This window comes from Cyphomyrmex costatus, unplaced genomic scaffold (assembly GCF_001594065.2).
Source record: "Cyphomyrmex costatus isolate MS0001 unplaced genomic scaffold, Ccosl1.0 scaffold69, whole genome shotgun sequence".
In the NCBI taxonomy this organism is placed as follows: Eukaryota; Metazoa; Arthropoda; class Insecta; order Hymenoptera; family Formicidae; genus Cyphomyrmex; species Cyphomyrmex costatus.
In genome coordinates this window covers 2,313-23,846 of record NW_017280255.1, presented here as the reverse complement: position 1 = coordinate 23,846, position 21,534 = coordinate 2,313, and the positions used below count along the sequence as shown (strand labels likewise).

The 21,534-nt window shown below is 31.1% G+C and overlaps 6 protein-coding genes across 7 annotated transcripts; 3 read left to right on the top strand and 3 right to left on the bottom strand.

Moving 5' to 3' along the window:
- Nucleotides 1-425: 425 nt before the first annotated feature.
- Nucleotides 426-5,443, top strand: LOC108780210 (dyslexia-associated protein KIAA0319). The gene is made up of 14 exons (XM_018547845.1): nt 426-832; nt 922-1,100; nt 1,275-1,661; nt 1,728-1,953; nt 2,167-2,540; nt 2,653-2,764; nt 2,849-2,997; nt 3,063-3,253; nt 3,345-3,444; nt 3,530-3,850; nt 3,990-4,091; nt 4,279-4,464; nt 4,751-4,903; nt 4,984-5,443. The coding sequence occupies exons 1-13, from the start codon at nt 426-428 to the stop codon at nt 4,900-4,902; spliced, it is 2,886 nt and encodes a 961-aa protein (XP_018403347.1). The 3' UTR covers nt 4,903; nt 4,984-5,443.
- Nucleotides 5,444-5,907: 464 nt separating this feature from the next.
- LOC108780208 (tripartite motif-containing protein 45) lies at nt 5,908-8,867 on the top strand. Its single transcript, XM_018547844.1, has 6 exons — nt 5,908-5,989; nt 6,051-6,258; nt 6,458-6,717; nt 7,972-8,192; nt 8,311-8,511; nt 8,631-8,867. Exons 2-6 carry the CDS (start codon nt 6,071-6,073, stop codon nt 8,865-8,867), a joined length of 1,107 nt encoding a protein of 368 aa, XP_018403346.1. The 5' UTR covers nt 5,908-5,989; nt 6,051-6,070.
- Nucleotides 8,868-10,590: 1,723 nt separating this feature from the next.
- On the bottom strand, nt 10,591-11,534 carry LOC108780311 (uncharacterized). The gene is made up of 3 exons (XM_018547967.1): nt 11,143-11,534; nt 10,900-11,028; nt 10,591-10,768 (listed from the first exon to the last, which is right to left on the bottom strand). Exons 1-3 carry the CDS (start codon nt 11,333-11,335, stop codon nt 10,638-10,640), a joined length of 453 nt encoding a protein of 150 aa, XP_018403469.1. The 5' UTR covers nt 11,336-11,534; the 3' UTR covers nt 10,591-10,637.
- A 502-nt stretch (nt 11,535-12,036) lies between these two features.
- Nucleotides 12,037-13,514, bottom strand: Pef (penta-EF-hand domain containing protein peflin). 2 transcript variants are annotated; one of them, XM_018547964.1, is made up of 4 exons: nt 13,447-13,514; nt 12,819-12,993; nt 12,424-12,702; nt 12,037-12,146 (listed from the first exon to the last, which is right to left on the bottom strand). In XM_018547964.1, exons 2-4 carry the CDS (start codon nt 12,985-12,987, stop codon nt 12,055-12,057), a joined length of 540 nt encoding a protein of 179 aa, XP_018403466.1. In that variant the 5' UTR covers nt 12,988-12,993; nt 13,447-13,514; the 3' UTR covers nt 12,037-12,054. The 2 variants fall into 2 exon arrangements, with proteins under 2 accessions (XP_018403466.1, XP_018403465.1); XM_018547963.1 differs by lacking the exon at nt 13,447-13,514 and adding an exon at nt 13,230-13,426.
- A 1,333-nt stretch (nt 13,515-14,847) lies between these two features.
- Nucleotides 14,848-17,770, top strand: Spf30 (Splicing factor 30). Its single transcript, XM_018547916.1, has 5 exons — nt 14,848-15,233; nt 15,367-15,590; nt 16,335-16,484; nt 17,100-17,250; nt 17,333-17,770. Exons 1-5 carry the CDS (start codon nt 15,195-15,197, stop codon nt 17,474-17,476), a joined length of 708 nt encoding a protein of 235 aa, XP_018403418.1. The 5' UTR covers nt 14,848-15,194; the 3' UTR covers nt 17,477-17,770.
- Nucleotides 17,771-19,387: 1,617 nt separating this feature from the next.
- LOC108780305 (uncharacterized) lies at nt 19,388-20,801 on the bottom strand. Its single transcript, XM_018547961.1, has 3 exons — nt 20,707-20,801; nt 20,233-20,523; nt 19,388-19,788 (listed from the first exon to the last, which is right to left on the bottom strand). The coding sequence occupies exons 1-3, from the start codon at nt 20,733-20,735 to the stop codon at nt 19,740-19,742; spliced, it is 369 nt and encodes a 122-aa protein (XP_018403463.1). The 5' UTR covers nt 20,736-20,801; the 3' UTR covers nt 19,388-19,739.
- Nucleotides 20,802-21,534: the final 733 nt, after the last annotated feature.

The following is a 21,534-nucleotide window of genomic DNA, read 5'->3' as shown; positions in this document are numbered from 1 at the left end:
TGAATGCTTTATTGATATTCGATATTTCCTTGGCATCATTTTCTTCATATCACACTTTTTCAATCTTAGATAACATGTTCAGCTCTAAATTAAAGTATACATTTTATAATGTATTTTTTTTTAATTATTTTTTGTAGATTAATATTTTTGTTAATATTATAATTTATATCTATGTGTTGATGTGTTGAAACTAATGTTTTCTTATGTTACATACCGAAATTATACTTTATTTGTTTTATCATTTAATTGTATCAAAATAATACATTGTAATGTATTTATTTTACATGATATTATTACTATATTTATATGATTTCTATGTTACTTCTGTTATACTATATATTGTTGTTTTAAAAAAATATTTTTATTAATGTAAAATTAAAAAGAAAGTACTTATATGTAATTTCAAATTTTGTTGTACAGCTAACATGATTGGAATATATCGCCTGGGATTATATTTATTATTATTCGAAAGCTGCATTGGCAATTATGCCAGATGGAACGTACAATTGTTATGTCCAGATCTATATCAACGAGTGTTCACAAGTTATTTACCTCGTGGAAATTTGACTGGTGGAACTTATACAAAACAAACTCACTTGTCCAACTTGGAAGACTGTGCTATGGCCTGTTGCAAAAAACCCTTGTGTAATGTAGCATTTATGTACAATGATACATGTTATCATGTAGAATGCAAGAGCTCCATGGTATGTGTACCGCTATATAGACCCGAATTAGCAAATGATAATCCACCGAGCATGATATTGGTTAGACCTGTAGAAAGTAACAAAGTATGGAGTGATATATTAGATCAAGTCAGTGAAGATACTGCTGGGTAAGTTTAATTTAAAATTAAATAAACATCTATTATTAAACAATTTTTTCCTTTTGAGCAATAAATATATAATAATCACGTATGTTTAGAACATTCAGTACAGACGGCACAGAGCAAGATCAAGTACTGTTTAACGAAGCAAGTAGAATCAATATTATCAATTGTATGGATCAATCAGGTTGCCTAGATAACGAAATTTGCGTAAAACATGGAGATACCGATGTTGGAACTTGTCAATGTCCTTTAGACTTTAAGCGGAATATTGCTGGTATGTTTTGATTTTAATCATTTGTGCAATGTAGTAGAATGTTTTTGATTTTTATATGAATTTTTAACTCTATTATATAAGAATTTTCTTTAACATCAAGTTTATTTTTGAAAAAATAGAATTTAAGATTAATTATATTTTAAATATATATTATTTATATCTATAATCTTGCAGGTACTTGTACAATGACAGATGAGATAGACACTGGTGAGCTCGGTGTAACACAACAAATAAAAGTTGCAACTATAAAAGAAACCAGCACGTTAATTAAGCCGACTATGAAGCAATTAGTAGTCTCAGCAATTTCTAAAGAAGTGAGATTACCAGAAAATGAAGCTACGTTGTCCGCGTATACTGTCCCTGCTGAACGGGGCCATCAACATTATAATTACGTTTGGAGTTTGCTTAGTCAACCAGAAGGACACACTGGAACAATGACAGATCAAAATCGTGGTACTGTTAAATTAAGTAATTTATCAGAAGGCTTATATACGTTTAAGGTAGCTGTAAGCAGTCCGAATGCTTATGGAGAAGCTTATGCCAATGTCAGCGTTTTACCTCGTAAGTTCTTTAAAAAAAATTTCTTTATTAAGTATTGATTCTTTTTAATCTGAGTGTTTATTTTAGCAAAACGTATCAATCAAGCACCAATTGCCATAATTACTCCTGCTTCGCAAATTGTAAAACTACCAAATACAGGCGCGGTCTTAGATGGTTCGAATAGTAAAGATGATGATCGTGTTATCTCTTATCATTGGGAACTGCAACAAGGCCCAATTGGATATCAGCCTAACCTTGTGGATACACCCACACTTCAATTAAATAATCTTATTGCTGGCAATTACACATTCAAGTTAGTACTAACTGTGTTACTGCTAGTATAATTATACAATACAATATCGACAAGTGTTTTCTGTATGTTTCTTAAAGCTCTTCCTCACCATAGCCGATCAACATACTGGTTTCTTCCTTATTTAAAGAAGAAAAAGAAACCACTATGCATTATTGGCACGGTAGAGCCTTTAGATAGAAATATTGATTATTTTTATATAATTTATTTTTACAGATTAACAGTTGAAGATTCAAATCACGTTACAAATTCGACAAGTGCCAATATAACTGTCTTGAAAGTAATCGACTATCCCCCGAGTGCAAACGCAGGCCAAGACGTTATCATTTATCTACCTCAAAATACATTGACACTTAATGGTAATTTAAGTACTGACGATCGAGGAATAGCCAGTTGGGAGTGGACCAAAAGTCCATCTGATCAGAATAAAGCAGTGGATATGCAGAACACAAGAACACCTTACTTACAATTATCTAACTTGGAGGAAGGAATGTATACATTTGTACTTAAAGTAACAGACGATTCCGAGCAATCTTCCACAGCGGAAGTGCATGTCTTTGTGAAACCTCCAACGAATAAACCACCAAAGGGTAGATACCGTTTTTGTTATCAATATTTAAAATTATCAAATTTTCTAACTATGCAGTGGCGTTAATTTTAAATGTGCCGCTTCTTATGTAATTTTAATTAATTTTATTGTAGCCAATGCTGGTGATGATATAAGCATAGCATTACCGACAACCCGCGCTGTTCTGAATGGCACAAGAAGTAAGGATGATATAAAAATTGTCTTGTATCATTGGGAGCAAGTAAGGTACAATGTATCTAATTAAATTACATCTTGTTATATGTATATATCATGTAGCTTAGATTTGAAAATATATCGTTCGTGTTACAGCGGGCCTAATAACGCTGAATTTGCTACAGTTAATGAATCCGTCACAAATATTGCAAAACTAACTAAAGGTGATTATATATTTAAATTGACTGTTGTTGATGATAATGGAAACGCGGATTCGGATACGGTTAATGTGAAGGTAACACAAAGTAAGTATTATCACCCAATCGTATTATTATATTGTGCGATGTATATTACAAATTTTATTTTCTAGATAAAAATGCACCTCCAAAAGCGAATGCTGGTGGCGATCAAGTTGTAACGGCACCGATCAGCGCGTTAATAATCAATGGCTCGCAGTCGAGCGATGATTTAAGGATAGGACAATGGCTGTGGACCAGAGATCAATCTAGTCTTGCGATTGGCACTATAATTCAAAATACGGATAAATCACCTGTCTTAATGGTAAAATTAAAATGTCAATTTTATTTGATTGTATACACAATGTATATACATATGCACAAATACATATATTTATGTTGTCTTTTTTTTACAGTTAACAGATATAGTTCCTGGGCGTTATGTCTTTCGATTAAAAGTAATGGATGATCAAGGTCTGAGCAGTGAAGACACCGTGTCAGTAATTGTGAAACCTGGTTAGTATCGATTAGAAAAAAGTGTATCATATATTTTGTAATGTGATAACTTAAAAGAAATTAACTTTCTCTTTCTATTTCATAGATCCGCAGTTGTTGTATTTGGTAGAATTAACACTAAACATTGGGGCTAGCATGTTAACTGTTTCACAGAAAAATTCGTTGGTAGTGAAACTGCAGATGTTATTGCGAGACGAAGCTTCAATTGTTGTGCGAAATTTGAGAGCGGAACCACATACTGGAAAAGCCGTTTTAATATTTTATGTGGAAAAAAAGGGAGGAAAAACAATATTACCAGGTCCAGAAGTAGTCAAGAGACTAAAAGAAAAGTTATTACAAGATTCCGGTCTTTTACAACTATCGGTTGCTAATATAGATACCGCTGTATGCCAAAATAATTGTTCAGGTACATTTTATAGCGTCGAGATACTACCGTGTCTCCAGATATTGAAAATATAAAATATTAAAGTATTATACAATATGAAATGTGCAAAAACTAAAATATCTTACGTAAAAAATAAAAATAAAAGTAGAATTCTGTTTAGGTCATGGTGTATGTGATCAAGAGACAAGGCAATGCTTGTGTGAAGCATTTTGGATGCAGAATTTAATACAAAAGTATTTTGGTAATGGAGACTCTAATTGTGGTATGTTAAATTTTTCTTTCTATTTTTCAACATTACCTAACATACAGTGTCTCAATGATCTCAATGTGTGTATATATATATATATATATATATATATATATCTTTTATTTTATATACATTTTATGTGCATTTTTTAACACAGTTTATCTTTTATTTTATATTATATTTCAATCTCTTCTTTTTTCAGATTGGAGCATTTTATATGTAATAATAGCATTGCTATCATTGGTTATATGCTGGGTTGGATTTATTTGGGGTCTTGTTTGCTTGTGTCAAAGAATATGCGCTAGTAAAAGACGTTTGCTTCGGCCTAAGAAGAAGCCACCACGTTATTCTTTGTTACAGCCAGAGCCAGAAGATGATAGCAGTGCATGTATGTGTAACTTTTTAATAATAATCAGTGTTTTGAATTATTTATTATTATCACTGTACAACATTGTCTAAATGGTAGAGTTTTTTTTAATGTCAGTTCAGATAAAAAAGGATTAAAATTATAGAAGTTTATTATTTAAAACATTTTAGTTTACTACTATTTCTTGCTCAAATCATTTTAAGAATTATCTCTTTAAAATATTTGCATGTATCCAAAAATATTTGAATATACATCACATGTTTATTTATTATAGTTACAAAATTATAATAATCTTCTTCTTGTATAGTTTCAACTCATAACAAGATGGTGTTATCAGAATCTGACACAGATTCTGATGATATTTTGTTTGAACATCGTAAGAGTAAAAGTGGTAGTCATATAAGAAATGGTAAATCTCGGAATGGATTTATCAAAGTCGGTCCTCGAGTAAAAACATGAGGTAATAGCACAGTAAATTCATGATATGTTGAGAGACATGATAATCAAGATATTTTATATCTAAATTTTATTAAGTTTCAGAAATGCAACGATAGTGGTACAAATATAAATAGCGCACAGTTGTGTCAGTTTGGCCAAATTTGAAATACTAGTCATGAAGGTGTCAGTTGACATATGACCTTATGAGAATGGTCGCCTTCAGAGTCTGTATTGATAACAATGTTCTAAGAAGGTAGATAGATTTTAAGCATTATTTATAGATATATACGATAATAATAATGTCACATTACTTAATTCGTCTTAAGTATTATTAATTAATTTTATTCTGTACTTATCATGTGATCCTAACTGCGCCAACGATTGCTGATGCAATAAAAGTAGCGTCATGTAATCGTCAATCTATTTGAGAGCTTGTCTAAGTATTATTATGGCCTTAGAAAGTATTTCAATTAAAAAGTTGATATGTATAGTAATACTGTATGAGGTCTGTATGTCATTTATATGTACTGCTTACTCTTTAATATACATTGCCGATCTTATTTTTACACTACGTGGATACTAAATAAAATTTATTATCTATATTTAGATTTTATTACTTATTCCTCGCATTCACCTACTTTTGAAATACTTCGAAAAAAACATCGCTTTAATATTAAAAGTGTATTTTGCTTCCGATATTATTTAAATAATTCTTATTCACTTAATTTAAAAAATCTTATTTCTCTGAAAGAATTTATTATTAAATGAGGGTCTCTTCCTAATAAATTACATGAATATCCAATATTTTTATTCACTTTCTGTGCTAGCAAACGTTTATGCAGAATAATAAATTTTTCCACATTTCATCAAATTGAGATGATCTTGATATTAAAGATATTTATAATTTCGCAACCGGAGCAGCGAAGATTTCGCATTTCAAGACAAATTCAACATGCGTCTGGCTCATAGCCTATGTGTGTGTGTGTGTTTTAAAGTTATTTTTAACCCACTACGCCGTTGGAGAATAAGTTTTAAGTAGTAGGAAGACTTCGTACGGCCCGTTGACTTATTCTTTTGCATCTCCTGTCAATTGTACCTTAATTTTTTGGTAAGTCATTGCGATTTTCATATCAGTTAGAAAAAAAATACATATTGTATTTTTATTACAGCTGCATTTTTAGCGTAATCGATGGATTTCGTAAATTGTTCAGCAAAACGTTCTTCGAAAAATTGTTGCGGTCGTGAGACTACGGTAGACAGTGAACTTGGAAGCTGCGATCATATTTACGCAAATTTGGTCGAATGCAAGAACAAAGGTATAAATACTGAAGATTTTGTTCACGTTGAACCAATGACAATAGCATCTACGAACAAACGGTGAGTGTGGTACCTCTTTAAATTAAAACTTATTAATGTTGATATTAATATATAACATATTTAATATACAAAGCCTCTTTGAATTGAGTTAAAATTAATTCAACTATAAAAAAAAAACTAATTGCACAGCTGATGCGAATAGAATTTTTAAGACTAAAATTTTTACAAAGATTATAAATGGTCTTGATATTATTTTTAGTAACGAAGATTCCAGAAAAAGGTGTGCACCTTCGCCGAATTCGAATGTTTTTGCACACCAGTCTTCCCCCGTTTTCATTCGCAACAAAATGGCCAGCGAAGTTGAAGAAGATCCGAGAGAACCGATTCATTCTTCATATAGATTGCCGCACGATGTAGACTTCCAATGCCCTAGATGTGGGCAGAGAATGGAGGAACCTAGACTCCTTCCTTGTTTACATCCTATATGTTTATCTTGCGTTTACGAATTGATGAGTAAATGTAAGTAACAAAAAAGAAAAATTTGATTTCAACAAAGAGGAAAACATAATTCAATATTTTTAATAATAATATTAATGTAATTGTTATAATCGTGTCTTTGTGAAGTTAGCACCTCAACTTTAAAAATCGGAAATTTTAATAACAGTACTGCTTGCACCCGCAATAGTTCTAGAGTTCCTGATAGGTTTCATCAATAGTACTGTTGATTTAAGCCAAAAATTTTAAAAAATAAAAATATGCGGTGCTAACTTCGCGTGGCACCGCAAGATTTGAAAAAGCCGATTTTTATGACGGAATCTCACAATACTCGAAGAGTACTACAATTCCTGATCGATTATAACAATAGTACCGGCCAGTAAATATTTTTAAATAAATTTTTTAAAAAAAAGCTCGCACGTCAACTTTCAAAAAAATTTTTTTTTTGCGCCATTTTGTAGTACTCGAAGAGTACTACAGTTCCTGATCGGTTTTAGTGACACTACCTACCTTTTTAATATGTTTAAACAATTTTTCGATCCGCGTGCTGGTACCACACATCAAGAGTAAAGTGCCTCCAAACAGACAGTACACTGGTTTAGTGGCACTTTACTCTTGACGTGTGGTGCCAGCGAAAAACTTAAAAAATTATTTAAACATATTAAACGACCAGTACTCGCGTCGAAACCTGCATATTTCTTCGGAACTACTGTAGTACTGTCGGAAAAAGTCAAAAAGTCGGCCAGTACTGTCTGTTTGGAGGTACTTTACTCTTGATGTGTGGTGCCAGTGGATCGAAAAATTGTTTAAACATATTAAAAAGGCTGGTAGTGTCACTAAAACCAATCAGGAACTGTAGTACTCTTCGAGTACTACAAAATGGCGCAAAACAAAAAAATTTTTTTTAAAGTTGAGGTGCGAGCTCTTTTTTCGAAAATTTATTTAAAAATTATTTAATGGCCAGTACTATTGTTATAATCGATCAGGAACTGTAGTACTCTTCGAGTACTGTGAGATTCCGTCATAAAAATCGGCTTTTTCAAATCTTGCCGTGCCACGAGAAGTTAGCACCGCATATTTTTATTTTTTAAAATTTTTGGCCTAAATCAACAGTACTATTGATGAAACCTATCAGGAACTCTAGAACTATTGCGGGTGCAAGCAGTACTGTTATTAAAATTTCCGATTTTTAAAGTTGAGGTGCTAACTTCACAGAGACTATAATCGTTGACTTTTGATTTGTTATGAAGACACACTGATAGAATTATATGCTTGCAGCTCTGAATGGTCCCTCAAAGAGCGAAATACGAGATAAAAATCGAATTTACACACAACCCGACATTTACGAAACATGTCCGTTATGTGACTCGCATTTGCCGAATGCTAATTCTGCCATACCGCCACCGCATTATCCCTTGCAACACCGTTCAGTTATGGATACCGTGCGACGTAAACTGATCAATAGAGTACTTTGCGATACCTGCACAGGCGAAGTTCTGGTACAATCCAATCTGCGACAATCTAGATATTATTGCATTCTTTAAAATTTTCATTTTATCAGTAGAAATCAGTAAAGTAGAAATGTTTTTATATTTTTCTACATGTTATTCTTTTAAGGCACTTATACAGTGTTCAACGTGTTTGCGTAATTTTTGCTCGGAATGCGGCAGGCAACATGAACAACAAAACATTGCGGAAGCAAGAACAATTAAACATTTAATGAGGCCATTATGGGAGGCTACCAAAATACGACGAACGATTTTATGTCAAATACACCCGACGCACGCTTTAAGATTTTATTGCATCGCTTGTCAACAGGTTTCTAAAATTTGTTTCATGTACTTTCAATGTTATGATCGTACAAATTCATTTTTGTTTAGTCTAAATGACTTACTATTTTATAGGATTTATAAATAAACCATAATATACATTTTTAGATAACGTGCAAGGAATGCATGTGGAGTATACAGCATAGAGGTCATGCTAGTGAAAACGCTGTTGGAGTGGGAAAAAGAGTTGGTACGTACTTAGCAACAATGTTACAAAAAGCAAAGATGTATTTAAATAATCTATTGGTTCAATACAACCATGATGTATTTTCAACTAATAATTTTGAAGAAGCACACAACATAGCCAAGATTTACAGGTATGTTTATTTATTTATTGAAACATAAATTCTGAAACATTGTACGATGAGTTTTACATAGCTTGCATTTGCACAATGCGATTTATATAATTTCCAGTTTTGTAATATATAATATAAAAATAATTAATACATTAAACAAGGCGAATAAGAGTCAAATTACAATTAAAAATTTAAGTCTGATAATTTATTCTAATATTATATATTGCGAAGAATATCATGTAATTTTTGGCGTTTCGTCTCAGCTTCCACTACTGGACTCATCAGTAAGACATTGTAGTGGAAGCCTACCTTATACGCCTTGGTAAGTTATTAAATCGAGATTCTGTATAAAAGAGATATACGCGTGTCTCAGCACTTACGAGAATTTGTGAATATCGATAGACCTCTGATGGCGAGTCGACGTAGTGATATTTTTCGCAATATTTATCCAAAGTAGGAAATAACGTACTATTAATATATATGTAGTCCTCCCAAATTGTAATATATAAATTTATAGATTTAAAACTTACTACACACATGCGCGCGCACGCGCACGCGCACACACAATGTTTCAAAATTTATGAATGTTTTATTTTTATATGTTAAAAATGCAGCGTTCGATGTAGATAAGATCATGCACAAATGTGCATGCACTAATTCTTATTAGTATTAGTACACTGTAATATAATTGTCATGTGATTAATATGGGAATAATAAACGAAAAAGATATTGTCATTTGAGGTATAAAGCATACATTCCAAAGCTCTTTGACTGATACATAAACCGACTAGAGAAATATTAATTATATGATTTGAATATATTTTTGTTAATATAACATTAAGAAAAATATTGAGCGAGAAGCAAGTTATATTGCGACTGATGTATGTTTTGAAACATGTTATGTTTACGTTTAATTAAATATATATAGTACGAACATTTGTAACTAATAATAAATAATACAAATGTAAATAGCACCTAATTTTATGTCTATACCTTATATATGCGTAAATATATTGACAAAGATATTAAGGATATATATATGCATGTATATATAAAATATGTGTATGTGTGTATATATATATACATATTTTAGATATATATATATATAAATTAATATAATTTAAATGTGTGAGCGTGTGCGTGCATACGTGTGTGTATGTGCGTGTGATTAATAGATATCAATTTATATACATTGTTATACATACATTTTGTCTAAACAGCGATAAAATTAAGGTAAAATAAAAAGCATTACGTTATACATTCCATATTTTCTCTATTTTTCTTACTTTTCCGCTTTTTCGAGTGGAGGTGCTCAATAATCATCGTTTGTCAAGCATCATGCATATGATTTAAAAACTATTAATTTTAATGATCAAACTATTGCATAATAAAATTTCAATATTGTATATAATATTACCTTTTTTGCTTGAAATAAAAAATTTGTTTTTTTTTTTAGTTAAACTAGTGTACACTTTTGGAACTTAAAGTGAAACAAGTACATATGTATTATATTTAGCGAAAGCAAGAAAGAGAATTCTAGTACAGAAATAAAAAAAAATAGATCTAAAGTTTTATACAACTTTCAAATCAAAAGTTTCTAATTTTAAAAAACTGTAGTTGTGTGCATATAAAATTGTTTTAAAAATTATAAATTCGAATATCTCAAAATTGATAACATATAAATATACTTAATCTTTTGAAATAATATTTTCATCTCTTAAAAATTAAGGAGTAATTTATGTTTCCTTTTTTTTTTAAACTAGAATATCTGAATTAAATTTATAAACAAAGAGAGATATATTTATTAATTTATTAAGACTTACAATACAAGTTGATGCATAGTTTTTCGTATAATTAAACAATGTCCATTACGTAATATAGATCCACAGCAAGACCAATGATTAAAACCTGGATGTCCAATATGTCCATGACCACAACCTTTGTACCCACCTTTACAAAAATTAATTTATCCTTTATCTATAATTGCTTATGTTTAAATTGTAAATAGGGCTTATTAAAAATTGCTCTTTTATATGTAAATATATTCCAATACAGATTTCATTTCTAAAATTAATTTTTACCAGGCATAGTGCCTCTACAGCCACAAATAATTTCCTTTTTTCCTCCACTGGAACAAAATGTACAACAGTGATAAATACCGTTATGTGTAAGCCTCGAAGCTGATAATCTCGTATTTTTATACCAATTTTCTGTAAAAAGAATATAATACAATACATATAAATTTTCTTTATATGTATATAAAATTATACTTTATATAAAATTTATTCTTATATCATACGTCATAAAAAATATCGAATGCGTACCGTTTTCCTTGTCTGCCATTATATTTGTCACACCCAACTTTTTTAATCTTTTCACTATTATTTCAGCAAGTGATAGTATTTCTATTTCGGATCCATCAGCAAGCAAATCGTTTAGTAATGAAATAGCATCCAGAAGATGTCGCGCTTTTTGTAAACGTTCAAATTCTTGAATTCTTTCTCGAGCCTGTTTCATGTGGAGTAATATAATTTTGTAGTCTTGTACATTTGAATCTGTGTTATTCTCAAAGTATCTGTGTAAAGAAAATTCTTATTTACTTCAAGCATACCTCCAGATAGAGCCTCACATACGTATTCTTAAATAACAGTAAATCTTTATATAAAGATAGTAATTGTAAATATAAGGGTCACTTAAATGGGAATATTATGAACTAGTTTTTTCTTTCATTATATGTAACACATTAAATATACAAAAAGTCATTGGATGCTGCTCGAGATAACTTATTTTGCATTTTATCATATAATAATTTTTATTTAAACATTTTGTTAATTATTATTATTTTTAACATACATATATAAATGTAAAACCGTTTCATTGTCATTTGAGGTACTGCTACATCAGTAAAATCGGTAGAAAGCATAATTTTTTTTTAGCGATTGTTGTATTTTATCAATAATTTTATCTTACTTTAAAAATATTGTTAAAATTAATTAATAAAATTAGCGGCGAAGCTTAATGGCGAAGAACATAGAAATTTCCAAGTACAAATAGATATCTTACATCTAAGAAACTCTAATACTTATACATATGAACCTCCATTTTATATATTTTCTAAAATAAAAAAATAGAACTAGCCCCTGAATTTGTAAATCTAAACTTAAACAACTTTTTTAGCATATATAGGTATGTAAAAGTAATTTAACTATAGGCATTATTATCAAAATATGAAGACGCTATATATTGCAACTAAGAGCTACTCCTAGAAAGTCTTCAAATGCAATAGTGATTGTTCCAGTTTGTTGCGTATCTCTTGTTCTAAATGCATCTGTAACATATAAAGTGTAATTAGTAATGCTATAAATGCTTTGAAACATTCTTCAATTGATCAATTTATAAAATTTATTTTTTTAATTAATCACTCAAATGCTTCAAAGTCTTTGTAGTAAGACTTTAATTACATCCACATTTTAGTACACATGCTTAAATTATATTAAATATTGTCAACTAGTACAGATGTTTACAATTAGCATTAAATCTCTAAATAAATCAGGAAATGATACCTTATAAAATCCTATTCCTTCTACATAAGTATCTGTAGTTACCTGTAAACCTTTGTATTTGAACACACAATACTATAAATTGGTCGATAGTAATAGACTGATGACTGCGAACATCGCTCTTTTTTATGAGAAATTGAATAAACTCTGGACTAAGCTTATAGCCCATTTGTGTCAGGGCTGCGCTTAATTCATTCTCTTGAATACTACCTGAATTATCATGATCAAAACCACGAAATACACCAAGCCAAGCATTTATGTAATTGTAAAGAGCTTGAAATTCCGTTATATTTATAGTGCCATTATTTTCTTTGTCAAACATGCCTGCAAAGGAAATAAAATTAATATGGTTGATATTTTTTTTACAGCTTGTGAAGAGAATTCAAGATTTATATAACATATATTGTACTTTATTTATTATACAAGCTCTACAAACATACCAATCATTAATTTGCACGCTGTGTCAGAGAAAGTACCCCCTTGACCATTGGCCAATGCAGATTGTAATTCTGCAGCAGTTATTCGTCCACTTCTGTCCCTGTCCACTGTGGAGAACCACCGTTGTATCTCGGGATTTATTCCTGATCCTGGATCAGTGGAGCCGTACATTGCGCTCTTGAAGGAACGGATAAGATAAATACAATGGAGAAAAATAATAAAATTGTATACAAGCTATAAACGGAGTCAGATGCCAAATTGTCATAGTGCATCAGAGCTAATTTGTATTAATTTAACGTGCACATATCAGGCGATTCGGAGCTTTATAATAAACTGAAATGATAGAATAAAGCGTGCATCGTCATATTATCATTGCGTGCAAGTGTAATTGTCGTACTGTTATTCAGAATTACCGGGTATGCCATGATTGAAACTTTCTAACCCTAGGACAGCACACAAATTACAGTATATATATTCTATATATCGAAATATTCTTGTTAAAGGTTTTAGACTGTCATCAGCGTTATCACGAGACTCTGCGTTATCAACAGCATTACGTAATAATGTACGCATTCATGCAATAATAACATCTTTGTCAAAACATATCGAACAGCTGTAAAAGAAACTTACGATTTTTATGACGTAGATAAGACAGAATAGAGCATAAACCAATAAACGTTTAGTTTAGAACATTAGACATATATAACGTTAGGCCGGATTTATAATAGAGTTTTAAGCTTTAAGCCATAAGAAATGGACGAATCATAATCGATTATTCTCCTCGAATTCAAGTCTAATTGGTTAATTTCTTACGGCTTAAGGTTTGAAACACGTATTGTAGGTCCAGATTAATGGGACTCTCAAGAGGTTGCCGCACACAAAATTCCGTAACAGTGACGGAAAGAAACGCAATGTTGATTGGTTTACACATTCCATTTTAAGTTTGTTCACATCGCTTAAAAAGCTCTACAAAATTAGAATTTAAAATAAGATAGATATGTAGACGAAAGAGAGAAAGCGAAGATACACTGATTGCAAAATGTGCAAATGCGAACAAACCTTTTATTCTGATAAAATCAAAATGATAATTTTTTTTGTTAAAAAATTTAATTGTTTTTTTGGTGTTAAGAATAAAAATAACGTCATTTTTACTTTTTATTGTCTTTTATGTGTTTTTAGGTCCAGTGAGAAAGTAAAAGCAAATAATAAGTTAATACAATGGTATGTTGTAGAATACGGCCGGTTCTCTCTCCAAATCAATACGTAAATCTCAATTTTTTTTATTTTCAAGGGACCTCCTTTTTCTGAAATAATTAAATAATATTCGGACAATATTATATATTTCTTTTTACAACAAATATACAATTAAAGATTTTATCGTTTATTTGGTTAAAATTAAATCTCTATATTTTAATCAAATAACAATTTTATTTTATTTTACTAACGATTTTATATTATAACGTTCAACTTTGCCTCGTAGCCCTTTTTTCTTGTATTTTTAAAGATTAAAGGTAGGAATACCTTTCCGAAAAAAGGAGCGAAGTAGCCAGAGTCTAAGCACCATTCCGCTCAACTATTTAAGGAAAAACAAATTAATTTGTAACATTAAGAAAAATAAAACCATGTATACGAGTCTCATAAACAAACAAACATAAAATAAATAAAATAATACTGGTTCTCGTCGATCAACCGAAATCAAGCAAATATTAGAGAGACTGTGGTAGTACTTGGGATGGGTGGACCGCTTGGGAACATCACGTGATATTGGCATTTTTTTTGCATTTTTATTATTATAACAAAAAAGAAAGGAACATTGAATGACTATGCAATCATATATGCATTGAATAATCAATAAATAATTCTTATTTTCATTACTATACAATAAGAACGAAATTTCAGAAGTGATAGAATCTGAGAATCACACACTCTTGAAATCCCTCTATCATATTTTAAGCAATTGTGTCGCCATCTTACAAACAGAGTTACTACTCCAACTAACTTTGTGATTGATGCCTTTCAACGTCGACATGTTTTGTACGTTTCTGAACAATTCTGGATTTCTCGAATAGAAACAATAAGCTCTTGTCCCTTTGCAGTTCGTTCTTGTTCGTCAAACTTTCTCCGAGTAGTCCGTTCTTCACATCGTAGTCTGCAATTGAGAAAGTCAACGACGTGTTACATTGGCAACATTGCTTGCCAAACGATCTTACGCTTATCAACTGTAGTAGACTGGAATAAATTGAGTGTGGAGTTGTCGCGAGTGATTACTAATAATACTTTATTTTCGTAACAGTTCTGAGTCAAGCGAAAAGAGAAGACCGAGTTTTGGTGCCGCGTCTTGGCTTTGGATAATCCATTTCTGAAATAAAACGAACATCATGGATGACTTACAGAATTATAAGCTGCAGCTTCAGCAGGTGTTGAGCCTTGTTTTTTTTCTCTTAACCTCGCGTAACAATCGATTGGATGCATCAATCTTACTCTTATTTATTCACTTACAATGTCTTCATGATGGACTGATTTGACTCCTACCTCTTTTCCATGTTCCAGGTGGAAGCGGCTCTCACGACAGATCCGAATAATGAAGAGTTGATAAAGCTGAAATTTGATCTGAAGGAAGTAATAAAACTGACACATGATTTAATTAAGTCACAGCAGCAGGAAAAAAGACAAGCTAATGGCATGGATGCTAAAGATCCTATTTTGCTTGCAGTTCTGGCCAATAAGTGGAAAGTCGGCGATCAATGTATGGCACCTTGGAGCGAGGATAACAAGTGGGTATCATTTACATTTTAGATTGGTTCTTCATCGATCTTTGAACTTGTACATACTGATATAATAAGTTGAAAACAGATATAGTTTGTCTTACTTATTGCATTATATGCATCAGTTTAGAGAGTTTTTCTATAAGGAGCATGGAATTTCGAAAAAATGAACCAAAGTCCTTCACACACATTTCTTTTTTATTCATAAAATAAAAGACTAGTTGGTTGATTTTCTTATGCATTATGCAAAACTATATGCTTTGGTCCTAAAGAACCTATCGTTTATAATTGATTCGAATTTTGATTAAGTTGTGCAAGAGAAGTCATATAAATCATATATAGCTTTGTATTAATATATCAAATGTTTTTTGAAAACTGGATATTTTACTTGAACTATTATTAAAACTTACAATATAACACAAAGGTGAAATTATTTACAGGACAAAATTCTAATCAGAAAGGATTTAGCAATATTATTTGCTTTACTTTTTAAATTTATTTTTCGGTTAATACTTGGATTTTATTTTAAGAAAATTTGAATTTTACTTTTATACTGTCAAACTTTATTTAATGTTGAATATTAATGAGGAAAGATCAAGAATATTATTAAAGCAAATATTAATTATGATATAAGTTGTAAGTAATCAAGTGTTTATGCGAAAAAATTGATAATTTGTTTTAAAGAAGGTACAATGATTATTCTGAAACATTTCGTGTAATTTTCTTTATATTACATCTTATACAATTTTATAGGTATTATGAAGCAACTATAGATGCAATAAGTGAAGATGGAATAGTAAATGTAACGTTCAATGAGTACAAGAACACTGATGTCACTATGCTCAGTCAGTTAAAGTCTGTTGCTAAGAGGCCAGCATCAGACTGGGCAGATCAAAAATCAAAGTAAGTCATTTTTATCTATGTCTATGATAATGTATCATTGTGAACCGATATAAAATATACCTTACCATTTTACATATGTCTGCCTTTATGAGAAACAAAAAAATATAAGGCGACAATTTACTAATCATTCATTTTTTCCTCCTGTCTCTCATTTCTGAATTGGCAACAATAACTCCACCATTGGTACGGTATTACGTCTGAAATATGTTCATTATTGTTCATTTATCCTTTGATGTTACGCGGTCTGTGTGCATCGTCGGGCTCCAGGAAAAGGTAACAAGGATTGTTCAATTCTTTGGTACCACATCTTTGAAAAACAAATTAATTATATGTGCAAAAAAATTGACAATTTTTTATCACATTCCATACACTAAATGGCAAAGTAATATATGTATTATTGTAATAATATATGTATTATTTTGCACTTTTATATCAAAATAAATGTGCTAATTTTTAATTGTAAGTAATTGGTACATACATCGAGATATATTAATACTTATATATATTAATCTTGATGTAAGTACTGATAAAAATATATAGAAATGTTATCGTTACTTTATATTTAATTTCGAATTGTCTCTATTTTACTCAAGTGATAGATTTATTTATTTACAGAAAAATGCAAGCAGCTGCAGTTGCGGGTTCGGATCCAAATAAGCAAAGGGAATATCTTAAGAAAAAGAAACAGAGGAAGTTACAACGATTCAAAGAACTGGAGGAGGAACGAGAATTGGAAAAGAACAAATGGCTAGCATTTACCAACAAGGCAATAACTAACTTCATTTACATAGCATATCCATAATATATTTAAATCATGTCTCTGTTATAACTATTGTTGTTCTATGCAGTCTTCGAAGAAAGGTGTCATAAAAAAGAGCATCTTTGCGACACCGGAAAACGTAAATGGTCGTGTGGGAATTGGTACCTGTGGGGTTAGCGGTCGAGAAATGACGAAGTTCAGTAATGGAGAGAAGTGGAGACGAGGAGCTTAATTAAATTATATGTAAATAGATGTACTGTAATTTGTGATGGAAGAGATAGAATTATCGTGAAATTATCATTATATTATAAAGACTGGTTCGTGAACGTTTCTGCAGTACGTGAGTGTACAATATGGCAATGTTTATAGGATTAGCGACAGTGAAGTGCGTCTAATATTTTGTCTTAGCAACACCGATTCTACCGACTTTCAAGACAATTTTGAATTTTTTACTATAACATAATTTAAAAGTAACTGCAGCGAATAAATGTATGTTTTTAGATTAATACATTTCCGTGAGATATAATTTGTTTACAATCTTATTGAATACAAATAAATGTATATTTTAACGTGCAGCTTCTTTGAAGATATTTTTATCTTTAAGAGAGTGTGGATGTATATGTGTAATATAAATATTAAGTAAAAGATTGAAAAAATATATATCTATAAATATTAATAACATTAATTATTAATAGATAAAAAGATTTTTGTAGTGTAATCTTGTTTTATTACTATTAAAATAGATTAATATTAAAATCAACCATTTAAAACTTGGCTTCCCATACAGTTCACTTTATCCAATGTACATCCTAGGAACATCATTAGTTTAGAGAGGATACAGAAATATCCTCTGCACATCTTCAGGATATCCCTTTGAATGTTTTGTATTGCATAATTGATGTTCAAGTTAAGCCAATAACATTCTTTAATTATCTTCAGTCTGTCGGACAAATCAAATTTTACCCATCCGGTCGTTGACATAGATCAGCAGCTACTGTTAGAGCATGAGAAAGTACCGATGATGTATATGAAAAATATTAAGAATTGAATTTCATGAAAGTTTGAAGTAAATAAATGAACAACATTGTGAAGATTGAAGGAATTGCAGGCAGGTAAAGAAAACAATAAGGATAAGTATTATATTTTTTTATTGGTAAATTTTCTAATTTTTTCTTTTCTTGTTTTTTTTTCTATTCATAAAAATTATTTGTTTATTAATTTCTCGAATTCTAAGATACGTTCGGGTCCTAACGAGACAAAGAATGACGGCGCGGAGTACATCGATTGTTTGCATATTTTCAATGACTATGTCGGTCAGTTCATTGAATATTTTTAGAGTTTTACGAAGATTTGTGCCATGAAATCTATCGAACTCAATATTGAGTATCCTCGCAGCCGCTATCATATCTTGAGACGGATATGACATTTACCCCGAGAAATAAATTGAATCCAATCGCCATTTATTACAACAGGCATTTGGCAAGTGGGGATTCCTAAATGTGGATATGTGAACTTAAATCTATACGCCATATATCCAGCCATATATTTAATGCCCTCGTCCTCTATTTTATTTATGGTGATAAAGTCATCGAGAGAAACCAAAAACTTTTCTTCTTTGGGGGTCGCAATATACATTGATAAATCGGAGGCATTATTGTTATTATCAATACCCAGATCGCATAATTCCTCGTCATTGTCTACCTCAAAATCGTTATGTATTATCACCTCATCCGACATCACGTATGATGTCATATTTTCGCTTAACACGTAACATTTATCGATAGTGATAGGATCTGCCTCGCAATTCGAAGAATCAATATTACAAAAGAGATCGACAGATTGCTTGCTTAAAATAAACCTTCGCAATCGGTATTTAAAATCTAGCGCAGTTGGATGTTCGTATGCACTACTACTTGCCCGTATAAAAGAAAAACAATTTTCCAAAATGTCTTGGTTTAGACGTCTTGTTAATATATAACTTATTTCGCAGTTAATATTAGAGCACAAATTCGTGACATATGATAATAATTGCTGCAAAGATTTATTGTTTAGCAGGATTTCTTTTTGGAAAGGAACCTTTTTGGAATTAAGGACTTATGTTTTCCAATTTTCATTGAACTAATAACACTCTCCATTTCTCTTAAAATGTCATTTTATTTTTCAATATCGGTTCAATATTTTTACCTCCATGCTTTTCGAATTTTGAGCTCGCATTGAAAACATCAAACCAATTATTGAACGTCCGAATAACTCGTGCCGTTTCCCGCCAGTGTAAATCGTTTAGGTACCTTTGTTGCCCATATCACTCAATGGCAGATGCTGTCAGTTCCGAAAACACCTGTACGGCAGGGAGTACCTTTTGTCGCTCTGGCCTCTGAACGTGGAGATGGTACTAGGAAATGTTAAATGAAACTTTGATGTTCCTAGCATTGATAGACAGAATTCGTTGTAGACAGCTCTTGTCTACGCAATGTTCTCCAACCATGAACCCACTGTCAAGGAAATGATTCCTTGCCAATTTTTTTTTTATTAGATGTGGCACATCTGCAAAAACATAAACTTTTAGATTTTCATTATTGGGGTGCTGAAAGAAACAGTTATGTGGTGCAATTCCTATATTAATTTCTGACCAGTGTCATGTTAGTCGGACCCATATCGCATGTCATAGCCACCACCGTATAACCTGCCTCGTATAATTGCGAAATTATAGAAAAAAGGATTTGTTTTAACATTGGCGTGTCATAATTGTAGTAAACCGGCTGTTTCCAGCTATTGAATAAACCCCGGGCCATAACGCACTGACACGTTTTGTGAGGCCCTACAACCTGCTCTAATTTACGATCAATACCTACTTTGTTACACAAGTAAACCTCATCGAAAGTTAAGATAATAAGCTTTTCATTCTCTTGCAAGCTTTTGCCCTTAAACTTCATGCAGTGTATTATAGCATTCAAAATACCCAGTTCTACTTTAATATTCAATGCTCACTTTCGAAGCGTTGATAGTGACGGTAAAGGTATTTTTTGAACGTTTCGAAGATAGCGGTAAGCTTTTGAGCTGACGCATCTTAATTCCATTGCACTGGCTATATTTTCGGAGGACCAGACAATGCGTTTCCGTTCCGAGGGATTTAAAAGCATCTTAATTTGTCCTGGACTGAAGACTATCTTTAAAACATCATACATCTTCGCCTCGTACTTATCCTTCTCTTCAGCTAGAGAAACTTTGAAGCACTTTATCATCTTTTTCATTTTTACATGTAGCATTTGTATAGTTTTCCTGAAAAACGATGACTTTTAGTTTATTTCCGCTATGTTTTGTATCTTTTTTTATTACATTCTATATTTTTATATCATAAAAATATAGAATGCACATTTGTATATTTGTTTGTATGTTTGTTTATTTATTTGTATATTTTCCTATATTTCTGTATTTGTCTATAGTATATATTTTTTGCATCACCTATGCAATTTGTCCTTCTCCGTGTACATCTTACACTTTTCTTTCAAAGCTGCCAATTTCTTCTGCAGTTTTTGTCTGAAAACATGGAATTAAATAAGAACGATATGTAATCATACGTATATATGAGTACACAAATGATTCTTTAGATAAGATTATTTTGTCACGACTGTATAGTTACTAAATAATTGTATTAACATAATTTTGAGCTGATGTAATGCACGTAAAACTTTTTTTAGTAATTGCAACAAATTTCTCTTTTCTTCTACATTTTATAAATTACCTTACGATGACATAAGTAAGAGCCGAGACGTATCATTTCAAACCAAAATAAAAATCAATATTTATTACGTTTTTATTTTTTTAATAAAGTACACCAATCTCATGAAAGAAAATATTACAAGAGTATGTCATTCTACAATGTTTACTACTCTTCTTTGAAATCAACGAACATTAACATGTTTGTGATAAAGCTCCATATGTATTAAACAACTAATATGAAGAGATAAGGGCAATGAGCCAATAATTTCGTTTAAAAATCTTTTAAATTAATCTAATATATATTGCGAAGAATATCACGTAATTATGGCGTTTCGTCCCAACTTCCACTACTGGACTCATCAGTAAGGCATTGTAGTGGAAGCCTATACCTTAGACGCCTGTTTAAGTTATTAAATCGAGATTCTATATATACAGATATACGCGTATCAAAGCACTTGCGAGAATTTTTAACGAATATCTATAGACCTCTGATGGCGGGTCGACGTAATAATATTCTTCGCAATATTTATTTTAAAGTAATATATGTAAATTCCCCTTCCACCCCCCCCC